Source organism: Sinocyclocheilus anshuiensis, unplaced genomic scaffold (assembly GCF_001515605.1).
Source record: "Sinocyclocheilus anshuiensis isolate Anshui unplaced genomic scaffold, SAMN03320099.WGS_v1.1 scaffold942, whole genome shotgun sequence".
Taxonomy (NCBI): Eukaryota; Metazoa; Chordata; class Actinopteri; order Cypriniformes; family Cyprinidae; genus Sinocyclocheilus; species Sinocyclocheilus anshuiensis.
The window spans coordinates 242027-266882 of NW_015536531.1; the positions used below are offsets into that span (position 1 = coordinate 242027).

The 24856-nt window shown below is 36.1% G+C and overlaps 3 protein-coding genes across 6 annotated transcripts in view; all 3 read left to right on the forward strand.

The window, feature by feature from the left end:
• The window catches only part of LOC107694704 (REST corepressor 1-like), a 7060-nt gene extending 4300 nt beyond the window's left edge, over positions 1–2760 (forward strand). Inside the window, 5 exon segments of the mRNA XM_016494401.1 lie at positions 135–338; positions 485–562; positions 682–739; positions 855–1090; positions 1258–2760. Of these exon segments, the coding sequence (XP_016349887.1) occupies positions 135–338; positions 485–562; positions 682–739; positions 855–1090; positions 1258–1299 (618 nt within the window). The 3' untranslated portion in view covers positions 1300–2760.
• A 2564-nt stretch (positions 2761–5324) lies between these two features.
• Positions 5325–19041, forward strand: LOC107694716 (TNF receptor-associated factor 3-like). 2 transcript variants are annotated; one of them, XM_016494408.1, is made up of 11 exons: positions 5325–5798; positions 11804–12060; positions 13637–13688; positions 13861–13965; positions 14193–14357; positions 14786–14866; positions 15015–15089; positions 15264–15356; positions 15504–15644; positions 17131–17314; positions 17415–19041. In XM_016494408.1, the coding sequence occupies exons 2-11, from the start codon at positions 11807–11809 to the stop codon at positions 17984–17986; spliced, it is 1722 nt and encodes a 573-aa protein (XP_016349894.1). In that variant the 5' UTR covers positions 5325–5798; positions 11804–11806; the 3' UTR covers positions 17987–19041. The 2 variants fall into 2 exon arrangements, with proteins under 2 accessions (XP_016349894.1, XP_016349896.1); XM_016494410.1 differs by lacking the exon at positions 14786–14866.
• A 1038-nt stretch (positions 19042–20079) lies between these two features.
• LOC107694734 (EH domain-containing protein 4-like) overlaps positions 20080–24856 on the forward strand; it is a 22462-nt gene continuing 17685 nt past the window's right edge. Inside the window, exon 1 of one of the 3 annotated variants that reach the window (XM_016494425.1) lies at positions 20080–20510. In XM_016494425.1, the coding sequence (XP_016349911.1) occupies positions 20281–20510 (230 nt within the window). In that variant the 5' untranslated portion in view covers positions 20080–20280. Of the gene's footprint in view, positions 20511–22347; positions 22723–24856 lie in introns of those variants that run through there. The other 2 variants (XM_016494418.1, XM_016494432.1) reach the window with 2 other exon arrangements.

A 24856-nucleotide genomic window follows, 5' to 3' on the forward strand; every position in this document is an offset into this window, starting at 1 on the left:
TATAAATATTTTTATCTGTTGTTTTGTTCATGTGGAATGCTCATTGACTATACATATGTGAATCTACATCAATAAACATAATTTAAATCAATCACAGATTTAAATAGCTCTGTGTTTTCGCTGTTTTTCTGCAGCCAGCCAATCTTGCAGAGAAGTCAATGCATGTTAAGAAGGAACCACAAGGAATTGCTGGAAGGAACCTACACAGGGCAAAGAAGAAACCTCCTAAAGGAATGTATTTAAACTCTGATGATGTGGCAGCAATGTCTAGCAGCGGCCCAGCTGCAGTTAGTGTTCTGAGACAGCTGGATATGGAGCTCATTGCCATAAAACGACAGGTTAGCGTTTTATTACTTTTCGGTGTGCTTTATTTGAGACTATCGGCAGAACTAAATGTAAATCTGACAGACAGTTTAGAAGTATGTGACAGTCTAAAACTGAAAAGTTTCAAAATAATACAAATAACCCTAACCTCTTTTTACAGATTCAGAGCATCAAACAGCACAATAGTGCCCTCAGAGAAAAGCTGGACACAGGCTTGGATGAGTTTAGGCCAACTGAGGTAATAATATTCTCATCTTTAGAATTACTTTCCAGCACACTCATTTCATAGAGGGCCGTATTTACCGTTTTTATGCATTTTATTCACAAAAGGGTATAAATGTGCTTTGTTTTTCTCAGGCTAATCAGAAATTTAATACCCGCTGGACCACAGAAGAGCAGCTGCTTGCAGTTCAAGGTAATTTTGGCCACATTTCTCAAATGTTTGTGGGGCTTACTGGATAATGAATGATTATTTAAATAGCACGTTTCAAGCAGTGAAATTCTGGACAATCTTCGGTTTCCTCTCTCAGCTATAAGGAAGTATGGGCGGGATTTCCAAGCCATTTCTGATGTGATCGGCAACAAATCTGTGGTTCAAGTGAAAAACTTCTTTGTGAATTATCGGCGTCGTTTCAACCTGGATGAGGTACTGCAGGAGTGGGAAGCTGAGCATGGCGTGGAGGGACGCAAGGGTTTAGATGAAGAGAAGATGGAGGTGTCATCCGAAGAGGGGACCACCCCGGTGCCTTCAGAAAACCAGACAGAGGTCAGTTGCCCATCAGTACCTCTTAGTTAATGGACTTTTCCACCAAAATGTGGTTTAGATTCCAGTCAGACTGGAAATTCTGATTCTAATTTAAGTATTTTTTTTTCTGCATCTGGTTTTGTTTGATCAATGTCATTTGAGAATAATCATCAAATTATCATTTTCAGGAACCAACGGCAATGGAAACACAGAACCCTTCAGTTTCCTGAGTTCTCCAACAGCGGTCAGACGAGCTCAGATCAGTTAATATCGCAGCTGTGCGTAAGAGGCATTAAGGCTTCAACTGCCTCAAGTGAAGTCTCTTCGTAATGGACATTCCTCCCCCCATCCCGGTCCCTCCAACTCCCACCCCTCTATTGAACCCAGGACTCTCACAGGTGCAACCGCATAGGAGTGCAAACTTCACAAAGATACTCTACGGAACTAGGATCGTCACTGCCAACAGAAGTAGAATTCCTGTCTGGTCTCTACCAATCTGGTGCTCCAACAGTTATATTCTCCCCAATCTGTAATTGGTCTGTTATGGGGGGAATAAAATACCCACATACCCATCCCAACGTCATTGGACAGTGAATTGTCGTCTTGAAAGAACTTTTGTCTGAAGGAGTTTAATGTCACTTGACCATCTCTCATTCTTGATATATTCATAGGACTTTGACTTGGTCCTAGTCCAGCATCCCTTTCCAGTTACTTTTTTGTTACTGTAGCATATTATCTAGTTATATGATTTGTTATTTTAAAATAGTTTTTTGGGGGGGGTTAGTTGATCTCTGGTTGGATTGTTAAGCTATTTATTTGCATAAAATTATAAGAACTGCACTGTATAGATAAAATGAAATGCCAGTGTAGATGAAATTGAAGTAATTATAATGCCAATTTTTTAATGCCAATTTAAATATATGGTTTGCAGCTCTTATATTTAAGTGAGTTGGTTTAGTATTAGGTCGTAATATATATACTGTTTAATCATGGACCCTTGTACATGGTGTTTTTGAAATGCATTTTATCTCAAAAGGTTTCTTGGCTGAAGCTGTTGACTGTAAGAACAGGCACAGCAGAGTGTTGTAACAGAATGGGAGGTATTTTTTGTTCTTGCTCGGATTTTTTAAATCTCATTTCGAACTGTGTTTTGCATGCATGAACAGTTTCTTCTTCATGCCAAGGTCAAGCTTTTCACCCTCTTAGGGGTGTCTAAACGTATATGGATCGCCATGTGTAGGTAAGAATTTCAAAATATGGCAGCACATCTACATTTCTACTACTATTCCATGCTTGTATGTGTTTTTCCACACATCCTAATTTATTATGGTGTTTGGAGATAAATGTTAGATGGGTTCATATTGTTTGTTTTTTGTTTAATTTGAAAATGGAATAAGTTATTTAAAATACATACACTCTCACTTGTTTCGACCAACTTTTTCCCTCTAATAACTGTAATGGTACCATACATGTGTGAACTCCTTTTTAAACTTATTATGCGTGCAGATAACATGTACACGGTTGGGGTGAAGTTCTGTGTGTCTGCGTGTGTGGGTGGGAGCTAATTTGGTCATAGACTGGCCCGTATATGTAATCAGTTTGTCACATTAGTCATAATAAACTTAAGGGATTTATACTGTCAAATGCATTGAGTGTTATTCAACCTCTGTACATCACATTTTGTTATATTTAGGCCATTAATTTTCAATATTAAATTGCAGTGGTAACACATTTTCACTGTATTGTCTTTATATGTTATATACTAGTGTTTTCCCTCAATAAACTCTTACTTGCTGCTTATTGATAGTTGTTGTAGTAGTTATGTTTAGGTATTGGGTAGCGTTAAGGGATTTACAATGCAGTCATGCAGAATTAGGCAATATGTATGCATTATTAGCATGCAAAATATGCATGCTAATAAGCACCTAGTTAATAGTGAATATTGTTCCCTAATCTAAAGTGCTACCATTTTTATTTGTGATGAGAAGCTTGGAAGACTATTGGTGGATCTCAGTAATAAAGGACTTGGCAAAAATGTATGAATTTAACAAACAACAACAACAACTCTGGGTTGTATTTTACCACAGATTGAAGAAAAAAAACACATAATATATATGTGTTTAATCATGGACCTTTGTACATGGTGTATTTGAAATGCATTTTATCTCAAAAGGTTTCTTGGCCGAGGCTGTTGACTTTAAGAACAGGCGCAGCAGAGTGTTGTAATGGAATGGGAGGTGTTTTTTTTATTCTTTTATCTTATTTTTGCATGCATGAATAGTTTCTTCTTCATGCCAAGGTCAAGCTTTTCACCCTCTTAGGGGTGTCTAAACGTATATGCATCACCATGTGCAGGTTAAGAATTTGAAAATATGGCAGCACATCTAAATTTCTACTACTATTCCATGCTAGTTTATGTTTTTCCGCACATCCTACTTTATTATGGTGTTTGGAGATAAAGGATAGATGGGTTCATATTGTTTGTTTTTTATGTTTAATTTGAAAATGGAATAAGTTATTTAAAATACATGCACTCGCGCTTGTTTCGACCAACTTTTCCCCTCTAATAACTGTAATGGTACCATACATGTGTGAACTCCTTTTAAATTTATGTGTGCAGATAACATGTACATGGTTGGGGTGAAATTCTGTGTGTGTGTGTCTGCCTGTGTGGGTGGGAGCTAATGTGGTCATAGACTGTGGCCTGTATATGTAATCAGTCACATTAGTCTTAATAAACTTAAGGGATTTATACTGTCAAATGCACTGTGTTAATCAACCCATACATCACATTTTGTTATATTTAGTTAATTTTCAATAAATTATAGTGGTAACACTTTAGGGAACACATTCACTGTATTAACTTTATATCACATAGTATATACTATATTAAGAGTTATCCCTCAATAAACTCTTAATTACTGCTTACTGATAGAAAGTAAGGTAGTTGTTGAAGTAGTTATGTTTAGGTATTGGGTAGAGATAAGGGATTTACAATATGGTCATGCAGAATAAGGGATTAACATGTGCTTAGTAAGTACTAATAAACAGCCAATATGCTATTAATATACATGCTAATAAGCAACTAGTTATTAGTGAATAGTGTTCCCTAATCTAAAGTGTTACCATTTTAATTTGTGATGTGAAGCTTGGAAGACTACTGGTGGATCACAATAATAAAGGAATTGGCAAAAATGGATGAATCTCACAAAGAGAAAATCTGGATTGTGTTTTACCCCAAATTAAAAAAGAAAAAAAAAATGCATTAAGATTTATTCACATTGTGGTACTGTAATGACAGTTAAGTATATTTTCATTCCCAGTTTTCATTGCTGTAGTGTAGAAAAATTTTGCCACGATGCAAAGAAAAAATATATATTTATGATGTCGATTCTTTAAATTATGTCTTGGTAATAAAATATTGTAATAACTATTGATGTAATAATAATAAAAAATAAAAAAAAAACTTGCCTATAATTTGAGGATTTTAATAGTAATACAAATGTGAATAATACAGTACACCAATGCTGTTATTTAAGTATCACTGAAATACCAATATAGTTGTATTATTATTATTATGTATCTTGTATGTATTATGTATTCTTATGCATCTTAATTAATAATTATTTTATTATTTCAGTTTTAGTTATTTTACTACAAGTTAAACTAAACTAGTCAAGTCAAGTCAAGTCTGCTTTATTGTCAATTCTTCCACATGTACAGCACATACACACAGAGAATTGAAATTGCGTTACTCTCAGACCCTTGGTGCATACAGATAACACTAACAGTAGAACATAAATACAGATATACAGATTAAATATAAAATACAACTATACAAATATACAAATAAGGTAAAATGTAAAAAAAAAATATATATATATATATATATATATATAAAAAATATATATATATAAAGCAGCACCTTAGCAACTAGCTGAAGTAAAATATGTTTTTGCTATTAATTTACTGCAGTTTATTCAATTATTCAAGTTAATTTTACGAAAATGTTTTTGTATGGTTCAGTTTTAGCTTTAGATTAGTTAACTATAATAACCCTGCAACAATGCAACACACATTTCTGAGTTGCTGGTGGGTTCATCCATACAGTGACCTGCCACACAAAATAAAAAATGTAGTTCCTTCAAAATGTATTCACAAGTGTCGTACAGGTGTTCGGGAACACAATCAGTTGAATTAGATTCCTTTCAACTTACTCGATATGTCAATAGATTTGATCAGTAATGCATGCAACTCAAAGTTCACCACCTTTTAGAAACACGTGGGAAAGCAAAGAGCCGGATTGAGCTGAGCTCTGGCTCCACCCAGCGGCCACACGCCTCACCGCAGCCTATTCTTTCTCTATGGCGTCCTTTTACAACCAATTTTTTTTTCATGACGGGGATTTCCTGAGGAAGTCAGACCAGGGGGCTTTCCAGTTTCTAGACTTGATATCAACAGCACCCTGCCACAGTGGTTGCTTCTCTACCTTTTCGTGTACCTCAACCGAGTCGTTTTTGGAACATTCCGATGTCAAAATGACCCGATTTGATCCTACGGCCGTTGTAGCCTGTTTGAGAAGCGAGGACGGAGCCGTAGCCGCGTAAATTTGGACGTTGTTGTCTCGGTGTGTCTGTCATATGAGTGGACCATCCGTGGCTCCTTTCGTGAAATTCTTCAGAGAAACACGGTTGGATCATCGGACGACATCGTTGACCAATTGATTCATGTAAGTGGATGGCTATTTCACAGATCCACATGTAAACTAACGTGTAGCTCATGTTAGTGAAAGGTAAGATTAGGCAAACCTAAAGTCTATGGGTTCACCTACAGTAACTAAAGTGTGTCCAGCTTTGATCTTAGATGTTCACCTGCTCTACTGTCTCCTGGGCAGATATAGCTCTTTTGGGTGCTGATTCTTTAAGTTGTGAAACACGCAAGGCTATCAACATGTTCACAGGTTAAATCCTGAACAGCTGCTTTACAGATTCATGATAGATGATTTTGCTGCCATTGCTGATAGACGACCTTCTCACCTTTGCATGCATGTGTGTGGTGTAACGTTACTTTCTACTTTTGCTTTTATTATGAGCACAACTGTGATCTTTTTACATTTAAGGCTCTATAAATTCCACATGTATGCTTTATGTAGGCTTTGTTGTATAGAAAGGGTTTAGATCTTGGTTTGAGATCTGTGAATTGTAATTAAGTGTAATTATGTTTAATGCTAAAAACAAAATAACTATTATTTCGGGAGTTTGACACTATTGCATTTTTCTACAAGCTGTGGATATGGAGACTGTTATGTAAAATAGGTAATATTACACCAAGAAGAATAATATTAAAATTATCATTAAATTCAATATTAAATAAAGTGAGGACTGATAAAGTAGGAAAGTGTAAATACAGATTGTCAGTCTGTCTCTATTTAAACACACTGATGAAAAAATAGCCAGTGGACAGAAGCAGTTTGAAACACGTGCTGCTGAGACTGAGACTGTTTGAATCCAGCTTAGTTCAGTTTCACTCTCAGAATAACACAGTAAAGTGTTGTGATACAGTACAGGGAACACATTTGGGGCTTGATTTCAACAGAAGTTGGAGCAGACGCTCTTCTGAAAGCAGAAGGTGGCTGAGAAGATGACATAAGCCCAACTTCTTCCTTTGCATTTTCACATGCAGTAACCCCATTACTTTACCCATCATCACACCTTCATCATGTATTCACATCTGAAATGGTGTTTTATTCCTGTAAGTGACCTATAGTAGTCGCACATGTCTTCCTCTAGTAAAAGGTCAGGCCAGAAAGAGGTGATATTCCCCTTCTTACTTCTCTTTCATTTTTGTTATGAGATCTCCTGCAGTGCAAATACATTCAAAGAATCTGTATTACCTTGATGCTACTCAGCTCTAAACTAACAGTCTGAAATGTATTGTTACACTTTTCACCTGCAGCTCTCTCTGGTATTATGCTCTTTATGGGATGGATGCTTGCTTAACGCTAGCATTGCTTAGTCTTGTCTCATTTATTTTCAATCTTGGTTTTAAGTCGCATGTTTTAACGTTTTAATTATATAAACTATAAATGCACTGATAATATGGGACACATTTTTGTTGTTCATCTTGCTTTTTGGGACACATCGCTCTAAATTATACCATTAAAAAATAGTTCACCTAAAGATGAAAATCCTGTCCTTATTTGCTTACCGTCGTTCTAAACCTGAATGACCTGAATGTCTCCATGAAATGAAAGTAAATGGTGAAACGGTTCATTCATTGAATGGAACAGAGAGTCTTAGACATTCTGCTAAACATCTTCTTTTGTTTTCTACAAAAGAAATAAAGGCACAGGTTTAGAACATGAGGGTGAGTAAATGATTTTTGGTGATTTTAGTATCCCTTTGAATTGGTCACAATTTCAAGTTGTTTTTTCCAAGTCGTTAACTTTAACTGTGCTATTTTGACACATTTAAACTACCTTTTAAAAGTTTGGGGTCAATATTAAAAAAAACAAAACACTGCATTTAATTCTGCAAGGACACATTAAATTGATCAAAAGTGACAGTAAAGACACATTTATAATGTTGCAGAAGATTTCTGTTTCAAATAAATGTTGTTCTTTTGAAATTTGTATTCACTAAAGAATTCTAAAAAAGTATATCATTGGTTCAACAAAAAAGTTAAGCAGCACAAAATAATAATAAATGTTTCTTGAGTACCAAATCAGCATATTAGAATGATTATTAAAGGATCACATGACACTGAAGTCTGGAGTAATGGCTGCTGAAAACTCAGCTTTGCTATCACAGGAATAAATTACATTTTATAATATATTAACATAGAAAATTGTTATTATAAATTCTAAAAATATTTTACCATATAACTATTTTACTATATTTTTGATCAAATAAATGCAGCCTTGGCGAGCATATGAGATTTCTTTCAGAAACATTCAGAAACAAAACAAAACAAAAAACCTTATCCAAGATTTTTACTCCAAACCTTTGAATGGTAGTGTATATGAATTTTTGTTCATACAATTAATTCATTATTTAGTTTCTTTTATATTTGGATAAGGTCCCGTAATTCCTGTTATAAACAATAGTTTACAAGTAGCTTCCCTTTTTTTCTTAATGGGTGTTTATGTGCTTGTGCGTGTGTGTGTGTGTGGGGGGGTGTATGTGTATTGTCAGCAGTGACGGAGAGGAATGAGGCAGCAAATGGAAAAGCCCCTTAAATATTCCTGGAAATCCCTGGAGAACTGCTCATTCTGGTCAGCCACCAGTACATGGATTTTTATTTGTGCTCTGTTGAATATTTCTTTTATTTGTTTGTGTAGTTGGATATTTTTCTTTCTCAGAGTTTGTGGATTATTTCAGGGACAGTTTTATCCACACTTGTAGGTGGTTTTATTTTTGACCTCAGCATAGTGCAGCGTGAGACGAGAGATAAAGGTAGGGAAATACCTGTGTACCTTAAGTAAAACAGAAACAAAATCAGGGACAAGATCCACTAAACTTTCCAACTAAACTAAATGGGAATATTTGCTTTTGTTTTTTGTCACTCTGGATTTTTTCCAGTCATAGTGTCCAGTAAGGATAGAGCTGACATTAGTTACTATCGTCGTAATTTGACGAAAGGCATGTTGAGCCATAGAGAGTGTTTGTGGAACACTCTCACTAAATGCTGTAACATGTTATATACGTCATATGGGATTAAACATTTCTTGCTGAGAGTGGGAATAATTTGATGGGTGTGACTATGTGTGCACGTGTGTGTGTGTGAGCATCCAACATGGCTGTCCAAACATGGCTGTTCTCTTCCTCCCAAAAGCCATTTATCTGGGCAACAAACCTTTAATCAGTTGAAGAAAATAAGAGTGCCTGTCCAAAAAAGTGTTTTTAATGGTTTTTAGCATGTTGCTATTATGGCAAAAAATTATAATCACAATTATTTTGGTTAATATTGAGATAATGATTATTTAACATCATTATTCAGTGACTTTGGAAACATCATGCATCTAATGAACTTTTTTTTTTTTTAAGTGGATTTTTGAATTATATTTCAGTTAAATAATTGAAAAACAAATCAAAAATAGGTACAAATAAATATATATACACATTTAAATAAATAATACAACAGTAATAAATGAAAATAAAGTGAGAATAAAATTGCAAATGAAAAACTTATATTTATATATATATTTTAAATACTAAAAAATTATTTAATATATTTAAAAAAAATTTTGGCATATAAAGTATATAATCAGTATATTTGACAAAACAGGACCATAATAGCAAAAAGTAACGTGTTTTATCATTTTGTTCATAATTTTTGGAAGCCATAATTGTAATTGAAAATAAAAATGTTATTAATCTTACTGGTGCAAGTAAACGTTTGAGTCTATTTTTCAATGCAAGTTAATGGGATTTTTCAGCCATTTTGTCATTCACCAGTCATAAATCACCAAGCTGATTGGTTTAAAAAGTAGTAGCACACTTCTTCTCAACAAGCTTCACAATTTGAGGTACCGTTTTTGTTCGTAGTACAGTCTGTGCGGGAATGAGTTGCATACTGACGTTTGCTACTTGGTGTTAGTAGTTTGTTCAGATCCGTAACCTCGAATATGCCTTAGCAAACAACAGTAATAATGTTTTTCATTAAGAGCAGTTGTTTGTCACTGGAAGCTAGATCAAACCATTTCAAGTGATATATGACTGAGCTCTAACTTCCCAATTCAAAATATTTTTTTGCGAGGTTTACCTACCTTCATAAAAATGCACCATAAATAGCTATAATTTCAGTTTCAGAGAAGAGGCATGTGCGGTGGGTACCAGTCACTCTTGTTGAATAACTGTGGTATCCTCTGCTTAAAGGAATTCTAACAGCATTCAGCAATGGAGCCGGGACCTTCCTGCATGTGCGGTTAGTGTGTAGCTGGCTCATAGGGGAGATATTATTAGAGCTAGAGAGCTATGTCTGTTATGAAGGGATTTCCCAGTCTTGAGAGCTGCCGGTCAGGAGCTGTTGATGTGGCAATGTAAGCACAATGTTGCCTCGGTGGCAGGCATTCGAATATGAAAATGTAAGAGGAGATGACTAACTTCTATCTGTCTGACATCGGCTTGAGATGTGAAACAGGCAGAGAGGCAGAAGTCAAGCCGTTGTGATGTCAGACGGCATTTAAGAGGTTAATGGGTCTCACGACGCCCTCGTCACTTACTCACAGTCAAGATGATACAGTCATGGCTTACTCATGATTTTCATAAGCAATTTTGAAATTAAAATGCTGACATCATTTTATAATAATTTGGTTTTGTATCAGAAATACTGTTTTTGTAAAGGTGGATAGACAAATATACTTTTTATAAAAAAAAAAAAGGATAATTATTTATAGTGTATAACAATGATTCATGGTGAGTAGGGATATTACAGATTTTTTCTATTTACTTTTAACTTTTAAATGTTTAATTGTGAATTTTTTTTGTGGGCTGTTTATTGACTTGACATTTATTATCAGCTTAACAGTATAGGCCAGAATTGTATTTTTGGTGTATCACTAATGATAAAACAATTATTATTTATTTCTGTCAAAGATGAATGCTTTAGCAGCCATTTCTTATTATCAATGTTAAAAACAGTTGTGCAGCTTAATATTTTTCTGGAAACGGTGATAGATTTTTTTTTTCTCAGGATTCTTTTAACAGAAATTTTAAAAGAACAGCATTTCTTTGAACTGTTACTTTTGATCAATTTAATGTGTCCTTAAATAAAAGCATTGATTTCATTAAAAAATTTTACTGACCCCAAACTTTTGAATGGTAGAATTTATATTCCACAGCAATGTAAAGGTATATTTGAAGGAGTTCCTATATATGCTGTGCACTTGCATTTATTGCTATTATTATTTTATAATTATTATAATTTTTTTTTTACATAGGCAATTTATATTTGTCTGCAAAGCTAATTTCAAGCATTTCCACAGCTAATGTGATGAACTATACCGGTGGTTTCTCTAGTAGGACACCTGTGTGAACTTGAGAGGAACTGACTCATTCATCCAGTAAAATCACCTTGGGACTAGTAAAAGTAATTACAAGAGTGAAGTTAGACAACTGAAAGTCAAGCGTCATTTGTTGCAGATGCCACTTGGTTTGATGTGTTGTTGACATTTTAAGTGTCTTAAGTGTCCAAATGCTTTTGAGGGCTTCAGGTAGTCATGCCTTAAATCCATCAAACTCTTCTGACTTAATAAGGTTTGAACAGTATTGCTACTAAACGCACTTGTGTTCTTGAAACAATGGCAGTGAAGCGACCACAAATTTGTGTTTGCCAAGGGGTTCTGGATCCAGTCAGACAACAGCCCATTCCATTTTAGTTTCAGTAATGTTTCCCAGACAATACAGAATTATTGACAGCTTCAGTCTGTACAAGAAAGAATTTAATGTGCCAAAGATGACAGTAGACTATCCTCTTTCGTCTTTCAGTATGTCGTGTTTCTGGAAGTCATTGTGAACTTTTTCTGTAACTAAGATGTTCAGCATTTCAATTTTTCTCGTGTACATGTTATGGGTTTACAGTTAAGATCCTAATCTGTCTGTTTTTGTTCAGGTCATGTCCGCAGGGCGTAATGTGGAACAGCAGATTGCCCTGCAGCAGCGTTTTCTATAACTTTTTCTCATGTTCATGTTATGGGTGTAGAGTTTAGATCCTAATCTGTCTGTTTTTCTTCAGGTCATGTCCGCAGGGCGTAATGTGGAACAGCAGATTGCCCTGCAGCAGCGTCCTCCATCTCTTGCCATGCCCTCCATGGCCCAGCGGTCCAGGCATGAGCCGGGTTTCTTGCCCGTGCATGGCGGCTTCAGGGACCGCTTTGTCACGACACCTGAGGCCAAGTATTGCTGCGAGTCTTGCAGGCTAGTGCTCTGTAACCCTCGGCAAACTGAGTGTGGACATCGCTTCTGCGAGAGCTGCATCACAGACTTGCTCAGGTGGGCCACGGTTCATTAGTGAGCTTCATACGAATGCTGTAATAATAAAGAAGCTGCAGTATCACACGCCAAGGAATAAGCCAAGCAATTTTAGATATTTATTAGCATAAAGCTTCCAACATACTGTTCCAACTTATTTCTTATCTAGATAGTGTCTGGATATTCTTGAGCTGGATTGCATTTACACCTTCCATTCCAATGCATCTCCAACAGTGGGGATTTGATAGTACTAACCTGCGCAAAAATGGAAAATGCCTTTTTTTTTGTCAAAACAACCACCAATGTGAAAAGTATGCCATTTATGCCAGATGCTAGTAGGGGTTAAAGAGAAAAAAGACATTTTGAAGTCTTTTAGACAGAGACAGAGAGATAACGTGTGATTTTGGAATAATAGTCGTGCAGTTCAGTGGAATAATTAATGAGAGGTCCGATGACAAATCAGGTGACAAAATTGAAAGGTTATTTTCCCATTGTGAGAGCAGAATAAAAAAAAACCATCATCAAATAGGGCCAGAAAACATTCCTCACCACCTCCAAATGTTGTTTCATTGATTTGAATGAAAATTTGGGTGCATTTACACCTGGATTTTAATATGGTTAAGAGATGTTCGATTGTGATCTGTAGGCCTGTCGCAATAATCAATATATCGACTTATCGCGCAATATATGTACATGACCTCAATAATTTTTGGTGACGCAATATGTCGCCCATTATATTTACTTAAAAATTAATGTCACCATGTTTTGTACATTCCACTTGCGCCTGTGTGTTTTGCAGCTTCTCGTACATAACGTGGTGTAGTCATGAGGTGCTTGTTCAAATAAAAAAATGCTTCTACAAACAAAGTTTCATCTGCAGATATGGTCATATATCGCACAACAAAAAGTTATCGTGACAGGCCTAGTGATCTGTTTGCCGAAAATGCATGTTATTGCCAGGTGCACAGTGGGCCAAGTTTGCTAAATATGATTGAAATCAGGGGTTCTCAACTAGCAAACCTCCACGGAGGCCTTAAGATGACTTAAAATTTTTAAAGACAAAACAAAAATTAAAGTAAGCAAAAAATGAAAGAAAAACAGGTAAAAATTAATGTACCTCTTATTTGAATTCACCCCCATAACAAATGTTTTCTGTCTTTTTCTTGTCTTTGAAGAACCAGGGTTTATATCGTCTTGAAAAACCTGAATTGACGAGGTAGCCTAATTTTTAAAGTGTGATTTCTAGGCCTGGAAAAGTCATGTAAATTAATAAAACTATTAAAACACCATGTGCGTGTTTATAATGAATATACATTTTTCTAGTTATGATCAACTTTGAAATTGTGAGTTAAAAACTATTTTTAAAATTCTTATCCTTAATCCTTATTCAGTAAATCACAAACAACTGGAAAAGTCATGGGGCCTTTGAATGTTGTTGTAGACGATAGGGGGCCTTGAAGTCAAAAAGGTTCAGAAGTATTGATCTAAATAGCATTGCAAATAAATCTTGGGGTATTCCCGTTGTTTTTATTTCAAAATGTAGGTCATTTGAATTATGGATACAATTTGCTTATAGTTGGATTTGACTTTTTTTCAGTAAGCCTAACCCAGTTTGTCCAGCTGATGTAGAACCACTTTTTGAAGATAAGGTAAGAAAGTGAAGCCAAAACCTACAAGGACACATCCACTCCGTTACATATTAAATCTCACTCATACAGCTCCAAGTGAAAGTAATGTGGGCCATATAACAGGCACACAACACATCTCTGTTATGCAGGCCCTGTAACAGATGTTTTTTTTTTTTCTTTCTTATGATGTTAGATATTCCGGGATGTTTGCTGCAATAGGGAAATTATGGCTCTGAAGGTCTACTGCCGAAGTGAGAAAAATGGATGTAAAGAACAAATGAGTTTACAGCAGGTCATGGTAAGTCATATGATTCTTAGACACAATAGTCTACATATCATATGTTAAATTCCTCCTGACTAGAACTTGCCTCGAGCGCCGAGAAATGTGAGCCTAGACTTAAACTAACTTGCACATCATTTTATAAGTGTGAGAATGGCGAATGTAGTTTCATTCATAGATTATATGCCATGTGTGTTATTTTTAGGTAAAGATAAAATTCAGATTTGTCTCTCTCTTTTGAACAGGACCATTTGGAAGTTTGTCCGTACTTCGAGGTGCCGTGCCCCTTGGGAAAGTGTAAGGAGAAGATGATAAGGAAAGACATGTCTGAGCACTTGAGCCGCAAATGCAAACACAGAGAGATAACCTGTGAATTCTGCAATCACAAGATGGCCCTCACTGAGTTACAGGTAACACGCATTACCCAAAATCCCCCAGTTCTCATGAAAAGGACCTGAAATCTAATGGAAAGTACTTAGAAATTCATGAGATCTTTTTTTCAGTTATCATTGAGTTTTTTTTTTCCTGGATTGGAATTAGTGGACATCTCAGTTCCTCTATGAGAAGTATTCCCCTTGTGTTCTGTCATTAATGTCCCATGACCTTTGAGTTTCACATTTGTACAAGGAACTTAGGGGAATCTCCCGTTATGTTGACTGTCATTTAGAGAATGATCGATGTGTTTTCACTTCAAGATCGCTTTCTGTTTTTCCGCCTGGTTGATCCTGTCATTATTACCCCACACAGTTTTTTTAACTGTTAGCATCTCGAACCGTGAAAGTGTCAGTATGCAGTATGTTTTAGTGCATTTCAGTCTAGCAGTCGTCTCTCTTTACAGAAACACAAAGATACAGTCTGTCCTGCATTTCCTATAGCATGCCCTAATCAGTGCTCGTTTTCTTCCATTCTAAGAAGTGAGGTAGGCTTGGAGTGCACTGAGCATTACTTTTGATTTACTAACTTATGTGTATTTGCTTTTAAATGCATGAACAATGAATTCAATTATAAATGAATGAAAAAGGCAGATGAATTGTGATGTATTTATGAGTTGGATGTGTCTCCTATAGCTATCCATTCATCAGCATGACTGTCCAAAGGCCCAGGTGGCCTGCTCCTTTATTCGCTACGGATGCTCCTTTAAGGTGATATTCCTGAGCAGATATTGATTTAAAGGACATTTGAAATGTACTAACATTACAGTAGTGTAGCGCTTCAATGTTGATTAAAATATGTACAGTAGATAAATGTAAATGTAGAAATATATATGAAAAATATTTTTTTAGTTGTTTACTAATATGCATCTGATTATGTTAAAGGGGCTGAATCAAGAGATGAGGGAACATGAGTCCAGTTTTGCGTCTGAGCACCTGAGAATGATGGTGGTCAGAAACACCACACTAGAGGCCAAGGTAGACATTTATAGACATTTATATTTAACATGTCAGAAACTAGAAAGGGTTGTTTTCGGTGTGAAAATGAATATGCTTTTTCCTGTTCATATGTACATACATGTAGTCAGATTAAACACATACACTGATCAATCTGTGTGTGTGTAGGTAGAGGATGTTAAGAGCGAGCTGATGGAGCGTTATAAAGTTCTGCCCAGCCTCAGCAGTCGTCTTGCAGAGGTTGAGACTCAGAATGAGGAGATGAGAGAAAAGATCAGGCAGCTGGAGCAGAAGGTTGTCAGCGTGCAGGTGAGAGCCGTGACCAAGCAGTGGTTTTATTTTCTTTTGAGTCATTTGGTGAAGCTAAAAATAACTTCTACTTTGCATAAAGTGACGCAAGTCTGCTGTGCTGTACTGTGCAATACTTCAGTCTTACACATGCTTTTATGTTTTAATGCCTTTGCTTTGTGACATGCCTTCTACAGTGGGCTCAAAGTCTGAGACCACATTGAAAATTAAACCTGGAAAAAATTAAAGCTTTTGGATTTTGAATAATTGAAAGAAAGAAACATTATTCTGTGAATAAGAAACATTAAAAATATCTGTCTATTAAATAAATTAGTGAATGTGTGACATTTAACATGTTTTATACAAAATAACGGGATAGGTCCCTTTAAACTTTGTATAAAAGGTTGTTAGATTATTTGCTTCCATTGAAGATACTCTTTGGAACATTTTTTAAATGTTCAGCAAAATGAGGACATACCAAATACTAAAAATTCTGAAATTCATATCCACGTTTCAGTTCAACATTTTACTCAAATTGTTATGCTGATACAGTAGATGTGATTTTCATAAATTGCCATTTTTTTCCATTATTGTTTTTTTTTTATTATTAATTAATTAATTAATAAAAAATAAAAAACAACAACAGTGATCTTAGACTTTTGGACCCCACTATATATTGTTCCATGTTTTTCTGTTTGTTGTTTGATGACAGTGACTATGTAGAACCTCAATGCAAAACAAATTTCTGTGAGTCAAAGAAGAAATGACAAAAATAAACACTACTGGTCAAAAATTGGGGTTTTTATATATTAAGTAATTTTTTCTTTTTTTCTTTAAGAAATTAATACTTTTATCCAGCAAGTACACATTAAATTGATTAAAAGTGACAGCAAAAACATTTAGAATATTAAGAAAGATTTCTATTTCTAATAAATTGTTCTTTTGAACCTTCAAGTAATGCTAAAAAAATGTATCACGGTTTCCACAAAATTATAAAGCAGCACAACTGTTTTCAACATTGATAATAATAAGCAATGTTTCTTATTAAAATCAGCATAATGATTTCTGAACGATTGTGACATTGAAGACTGGAGTAATGGCTGCTGGAAATTCAGCTTGACCATCACAGGAATAAATTACTTTTTGATATATATTAAAATGGAAAACGATTATTTTATAGCCACAATAAAAATTCACAACATTACTGTTTTTAATGTATAAGAAACTTAAAAAAAATATATATTAAAAATCTTTCAGACACCAAACTTTTGAGTGGCAAGATATGCACTATACAATTTTTTTTTATATTTATACATTGTAGTTACATTATTAATGTATTTTCATGTTCAAAATAATTGATTTAAATCAAAATTTTAAACCCCCCCCCCCCCTTTTTTTTGGCCAAACTTAGATCTTAAAAAGACAGAGACTCAGCTGTGAAATATTACAATCTGTGATTAAAACTTCAAGAAGTTCTCTAAATGTTTGTGTGTGTTTATGTATGTAGATGTTGATGAGCACTCACTCAGAGAAACTGCTTGAGGTTGAAATGGAGCTGCGGGAGCTTCGTCCTCTGCGAGCTATGAGGGAGGAGGTGGAGGCTCTGAGAGCGTCCGTGGAGAGCATGCGTTCAGTTGTAGCTTCTCTCGATTCGGGTCGTGTTGGTTCCAGTCCTGGTTCTCACACCCTGGGTGAGAAAATTTCATATACACCTGAATTATTATGCATTATACCAAGTACTTATGTGTGTTTACAACATTTCTTTTTAACCCATTTCAATACTGTCACCAGGCTCCTTAGAGCAGCAGCTCTCACATCACGATGATACGATGAGTGTCCATGACATCCGCCTGGCAGAAATGGACCTGAAGCTGCAGGTGTTGGAGACGGCCAGCTTCAACGGTACACTCATTTGGAAGATCCGTGACTACAAAAGACGGAAACAAGAAGCCGTGGCCTCCAAAGCCCTCTCGCTCTACAGCCAGCCCTTCTACACGGGCTATTTCGGCTACAAGATGTGTGCCCGCATCTATCTCAATGGGGACGGAATGGGTAAAGGCACACATCTCTCGCTCTTTTTCGTGGTCATGCGCGGGGAATATGATGCCTTGCTGCCATGGCCGTTCAAACAGAAAGTAACATTAATGTTAATGGACCAGGGGCCAGCACGGAAACACTTAGGTGATGCCTTCAAACCAGACCCCAATAGCAGTAGCTTTCGCCGGCCCAATGTTGAAATGAACATCGCCTCGGGCTGTCCACTCTTTGTGGCTCAGACTGTCCTGGAGAACGGAACCTACATCAAAGACGACACCATCTTCATCAAGGTGACTGTAGACACCTCTGACCTCCCGGACCCTTGAATTCAGCTTCACTGGGTCCAGATAATATCAAGTCATGTAGCCCTCTCAGTCAAGACTTCGAAGAGCAGGGCTGAGAGAGGCAGAACTCAGGACAAGTTTGGGTTTATAACAGTCCGAGCCGTCAGCTTGTGCTCGTGAGATGGTGCGCTCTTCGGGAAACAACAGTGCCTTGCTAGGCTAGATAGTTTCGGCCTTTTGCAGGAGGTTTGAGCAGATGAAATCTCCCATGTCACTACATCTAAGATGCAGTGAAGAGTAATACGTCAACTCTAATCAACCAAGAGAATGTGAATGTCTCTGGATCTACAGGACGAGGTGAAATTGAAGTGAATAATGCCTCGATGATGTGTTGGTTGACTAACATCCAGCCCAAAGTAAAAGAAAGCTGTTTACACTCATCATCATGTTAGCCTTTGAGTATGAATGCATTTGAGGCTAATGGTCATCTCTCATACTGGTTGTCCTTCATGTTTGGTAATCATGACAAGCTTTGTATTGGTGTTTTTTTTTGGTGGTTTTGTACAATATGCAAATATTGAACTGACATCTGTTGTGTTGTAGTGGTTTGTTGATGGACAGTTGATGTGGAGTGGAATTTTGTGATTAGAAAGTCTTGTTTGTGCGGGCAGAGGTGGACGTGTTTCTGTGTAGTCGTTATAAAGGACCTGACTATAGAGCATTCATGAAGGACTATATTGGCACTAAACAGTGACCCTGCAAGGGTTCCATTGTCAAAAAAGCAAAACCTCAGTTTTTATGCATGTAAAACCTATTCTTACATGACTTAACCTTCTCTGCGTTTACCACTTTGACACATTATTTTTTGTAATGTTCTAATTAATAGATGCTATGCATCAGAATCTATTGTCCTTTTGTGTTTTGTATTTTATTTTTTAAAACAGTCTAAAGTAATGCCTTTATGCCTCCAGCCATGCTGCTAGAGACACATAACAATAATCCAGATCATTTTTCATGGTAGGGATGGTTTTTGCACAAGTATTGTTTGAATGTGTAATATATGTATAAATATATCAATATAAAATTGTTGGAAAACATTCTGAATTCTGTTTTTATGGATGTCAAGTTGAAGTACTTTTTTTTTTTGGACCTGAGGGGAACTGAAACCTACCTTACTAGACTATGTGACTGCTTTTATTCCTCAGTGTGCACTTAAGCAAATGTTTTGCTAGAAAAAGTATCAATTTAGAACTGTTTTTTTTCTCACAAACTAATACCATTATACAAAAATATAGATTTTTTTTTTCGCATGATGTCAGGTCAATAACAGTAATACCTATTTCCTATTGGACAAAAAGTAGCTTTTTTGTCTTGAGATACTGCTACACTTAATAATAATAATCATTTAAATTTATTAATCCTCAGGATTAATATCTATAATTAATACCTGGCACCAATAACAAAAATAAGAGGTTATATGTGAGAGGTCTAAACAATAATTTACACCTAATTAAAATATTAAGATTTTTTTAAAGAAACTGGTAGCCTTTGAATTGGAAATAAACCATTTAGAGGTTTAAAAAGTAATTATTTAGACCCATCCTAGCTGAACAATTAGGGACAACAATAACATACTGTTAATTCATTGCTGACCACTAGGTGTCGTAAATGTACAAGCCTGACTGCCCACTGTCTGACGGGATGAGCTAACGGGGAATTTCGGTCACAGTGAAACACCATAAGCAGGATCTATACAAAACGTATATACTGTTAATACATGTATCTGCTTGTCAAAATTTGGTTTAAAATGCGTCTTTAAACGTTCTTTAAAATATCCTGCGGCGCTTTGCCAAACAATTTAAATTAGGTTTATATTTATGTACTGCGGGATGATTTCATTTCAAGGATTTCATTTCTCAAAATGCGGATTTCGGTTCTCGCCATGTCAGCTACTTTGTTCCTACCCTTCTCTTTTTCACTGAAAAGAACTAGCAGTCAGCAGTGCCAGTGCCTACAGTTTCACTGCTCCCTAACCACCCGCCCTCAGCAGCGGCCAGCGGGAGCTCTCCAGTGTGAAACCAGTGCGTCACTCCAGCTCATGAATATTCAAACCAGCGTCGTGAGAAAGAGCGCGTCACATAAAAGGATACAGGTGAGGTCACGGCGACACACACACAGCTGGACAGTCCGCGCAGAGGCCAGGAGACGCGGTAGTGTCAATACTACAACAAACAAATAAAAACAACAACAACACTGGGACAGTTTTAAATTCCTCAAGTATAAAAAGGGAACTAAGGTTGCATCACGTATAAAAGAGCTCTGCGAGGAACGGCAACATGTTCACTTGGGTAAATAAGGAACAGGGTGGAAGGAACAAGGAGGGAGACATGTTTCAAACGGTGACTGAAGGACTTCAGAGTCTTTATGCTAAAAAACTTCTGCCTTTGGAGGAGACCTACCTTTTCCATGACTTCCACTCACCGGCGCTGGAGGATGCGGACTTCCAGAACAAACCTATGGTCCTGCTGGTCGGACAGTATTCCACAGGGAAGACCACTTTCATACGGTAATGCATGGCTTTGACAGATAGGTGCGAGGCAGCAAAACACTAAGTAGTATACTTTTCTGTAAGCGTTCTTAACTTGAATGAATTGTAATGTCTAGTAAGTCATGAAACGCATTACAAAATTATTATAATATTATTAGACAAGTATTTTTATTGAGACTTTTTTATTATTGTTTATTTTTAATGTATTTATTTTATTTGTATTTAATTTCTCAAAGAACAGCATGTACACGTGTAAAGTTCAGTACAGTCAGCTCTTTGTGGTGGCTGCAAACCCTGGCAAGGGGGTGTGTAAAAACAGCTTATGTCAGCTCACATTCATCTGTGAAGAGATGCAGAAGGCTGGAGAGTATGCAAACAACTCATAAAAGCATCATTATTCTTCTTATTGGCTTTTCACTGTAGGTCAATACCATCCAGCTTTGATGTCTGTGCTGTAGCTCATCAGGTCCTGTTCTAGACAGTCTCTGAATGAATGAGAAAATCCGATAGCTCTGTGTTTCTTGTTGAACTCCTCAAACTACAACTGGCTTATACTAAATCAGCCATTCATAATGTAAAAAATAAGGTCATAATTAAAATGTATGGATATTTAAGGCTGTTCAAACACTGTATTCCAGTTGAATGAAGTATATAGCCCCTGTCACACAGCACGTTGATCCCGGAAAGTTGCCAGAGTGCCTTCTGTGTGAATGCAAAAATGTCCCGGGACTGATCCTGGGATGGGGACCTAGTAGCATTGCTGGGATCAGTCCCGGAACGGGCCCTGTGTGAACAAAACGCAGGACCAATGCCGTAAAGCAGGGGCAGATTTAGTGAATTGGGAACCCCAGGCAAAATATAGGAATGGGGCCCTATACATTTGCACACATTTACCTAGATCAACCTTCAGGTTCCTTTTTTTTGTTGTTGTGATGCTTGCTGCTCCACAATGTTGCCTCATAGTTGTGTCCAATGTTTCTACATTTTTCATGTACATGTTATAATGGCTTTTTTCATGTTGTAGACCACGAAATAGCAATTGATTTACAGTTGAGATACAGGTTTTCACAAAAATAAAATAAATTATAAAATGGTAAACCTCACAATTGAGCCTTTGAGCCCATTTTTAAGAAAAGGGATGAGTCAGAAAAGAATGATAAATTATTATATTAATTTAAACGGGATTATGTGGCTGGACTTTTGCATTGGTCTGAACAAAAACTGCATACTGGATTATTGAAAATGAACATTCATTCTCTGCCAGTAGGAGGTGCTTTTGGAACATCAAAAATATAGTGGTTTCCACGGTAACGGCTGTAAACAAAGCAAAAAAAAATATTGAAAAGGAAATTATACATTTACACACCTAAGGATTATATAAACCAAAAAAGTAACTGCGTGTGGGTGGTTGACATATAAGCCTGAAAATTTTTTTTTTTTTAAACTTCAAATATTAGGCATAAAAAATATTGAGCTGTGTTGTACTGACTCTTGAATTTCCAAAAAAATATGTGGTCTTTTAGATTTTGTATTGGAAATTGGATTTATTTACCAATTTGTTGCATTTGTGCCTAAAATTGTCATATGGTGTGACATAAAAGTTATTCTATATAAAATGAAATTGGGATATACTCTCCCTAAGTAACTAACTTCACCATAAATCTTTATCATTACTATCTTAAGATTTAACATTATTTTGTGCAGATCCATTAGATTTTGTATTATTTTTCTAAATCATCATGCAGAGTAAGACATCTCTCCTCAGCCTTTCCAGACATTTTAGAATAATTCTGACAAACCCTGTTATAAATCTAACAAAATGCTTGTGAATCTTGCTGACAGCTGGACAGTCCGCGCAGAGGCCAGGAGACGCGGTAGTGTCAATACTACAACAAACAAATAAAAACAACAACAACACTGGGACAGTTTTAAATTCCTCAAGTATAAAAAGGGAACTAAGGTTGCATCACGTATAAAAGAGCTCTGCGAGGAACGGCAACATGTTCACTTGGGTAAATAAGGAACAGGGTGGAAGGAACAAGGAGGGAGACATGTTTCAAACGGTGACTGAAGGACTTCAGAGTCTTTATGCTAAAAAACTTCTGCCTTTGGAGGAGACCTACCTTTTCCATGACTTCCACTCACCGGCGCTGGAGGATGCGGACTTCCAGAACAAACCTATGGTCCTGCTGGTCGGACAGTATTCCACAGGGAAGACCACTTTCATACGGTAATGCATGGCTTTGACAGATAGGTGCGAGGCAGCAAAACACTAAGTAGTATACTTTTCTGTAAGCGTTCTTAACTTGAATGAATTGTAATGTCTAGTAAGTCATGAAACGCATTACAAAATTATTATAATATTATTAGACAAGTATTTTTATTGAGACTTTTTTATTATTGTTTATTTTTAATGTATTTATTTTATTTGTATTTAATTTCTCAAAGAACAGCATGTACACGTGTAAAGTTCAGTACAGTCAGCTCTTTGTGGTGGCTGCAAACCCTGGCAAGGGGGTGTGTAAAAACAGCTTATGTCAGCTCACATTCATCTGTGAAGAGATGCAGAAGGCTGGAGAGTATGCAAACAACTCATAAAAGCATCATTATTCTTCTTATTGGCTTTTCACTGTAGGTCAATACCATCCAGCTTTGATGTCTGTGCTGTAGCTCATCAGGTCCTGTTCTAGACAGTCTCTGAATGAATGAGAAAATCCGATAGCTCTGTGTTTCTTGTTGAACTCCTCAAACTACAACTGGCTTATACTAAATCAGCCATTCATAATGTAAAAAATAAGGTCATAATTAAAATGTATGGATATTTAAGGCTGTTCAAACACTGTATTCCAGTTGAATGAAGTATATAGCCCCTGTCACACAGCACGTTGATCCCGGAAAGTTGCCAGAGTGCCTTCTGTGTGAATGCAAAAATGTCCCGGGACTGATCCTGGGATGGGGACCTAGTAGCATTGCTGGGATCAGTCCCGGAACGGGCCCTGTGTGAACAAAACGCAGGACCAATGCCGTAAAGCAGGGGCAGATTTAGTGAATTGGGAACCCCAGGCAAAATATAGGAATGGGGCCCTATACATTTGCACACATTTACCTAGATCAACCTTCAGGTTCCTTTTTTTTGTTGTTGTGATGCTTGCTGCTCCACAATGTTGCCTCATAGTTGTGTCCAATGTTTCTACATTTTTCATGTACATGTTATAATGGCTTTTTTCATGTTGTAGACCACGAAATAGCAATTGATTTACAGTTGAGATACAGGTTTTCACAAAAATAAAATAAATTATAAAATGGTAAACCTCACAATTGAGCCTTTGAGCCCATTTTTAAGAAAAGGGATGAGTCAGAAAAGAATGATAAATTATTATATTAATTTAAACGGGATTATGTGGCTGGACTTTTGCATTGGTCTGAACAAAAACTGCATACTGGATTATTGAAAATGAACATTCATTCTCTGCCAGTAGGAGGTGCTTTTGGAACATCAAAAATATAGTGGTTTCCACGGTAACGGCTGTAAACAAAGCAAAAAAAAATATTGAAAAGGAAATTATACATTTACACTCCTAAGGATTATATAAACCAAAAAAGTAACTGCGTGTGGGTGGTTGACATATAAGCCTGAAAATTTTTTTTTTTTTAAACTTCAAATATTAGGCATAAAAAATATTGAGCTGTGTTGTACTGACTCTTGAATTTCCAAAAAAATATGTGGTCTTTTACATTTTGTATTGGAAATTGGATTTATTTACCAATTTGTTGCATTTGTGCCTAAAATTGTCATATGGTGTGACATAAAAGTTATTCTATATAAAATGAAATTGGGATATACTCTCCCTAAGTATCTAACTTCACCATAAATCTTTATCATTACTATCTTAAGATTTAACATTATTTTGTGCAGATCCATTAGATTTTGTATTATTTTTCTAAATCATCATGCAGAGTAAGACATCTCTCCTCAGCCTTTCCAGACATTTTAGAATAATTCTGACAAACCCTGTTATAAATCTAACAAAATGCTTGTGAATCTTGCTGGTACTATTTATTTTTCGTTCCATTGACTTTTCTATGGTTTATAACAAAAAAAAGTATTTTTATTGCCACAATTCTGATTGTCACACCAAATGATATAGTGTCACACTATATGATGAAATGCACCACACAAGCTCAATCCCGATTTATTTATGAAACTCAGAAATATGATTAAATCAAACACCATCTCACGCCAAGAACCTTCAACATGAACATTTTAAGATTAGAGAGTGTGTGTTGTAACAACAATTATAATTGTTAAACAGTAAAAATATTATCAGCTTACAATTAGTCGAATGTTTTAGATTGAAAATTCA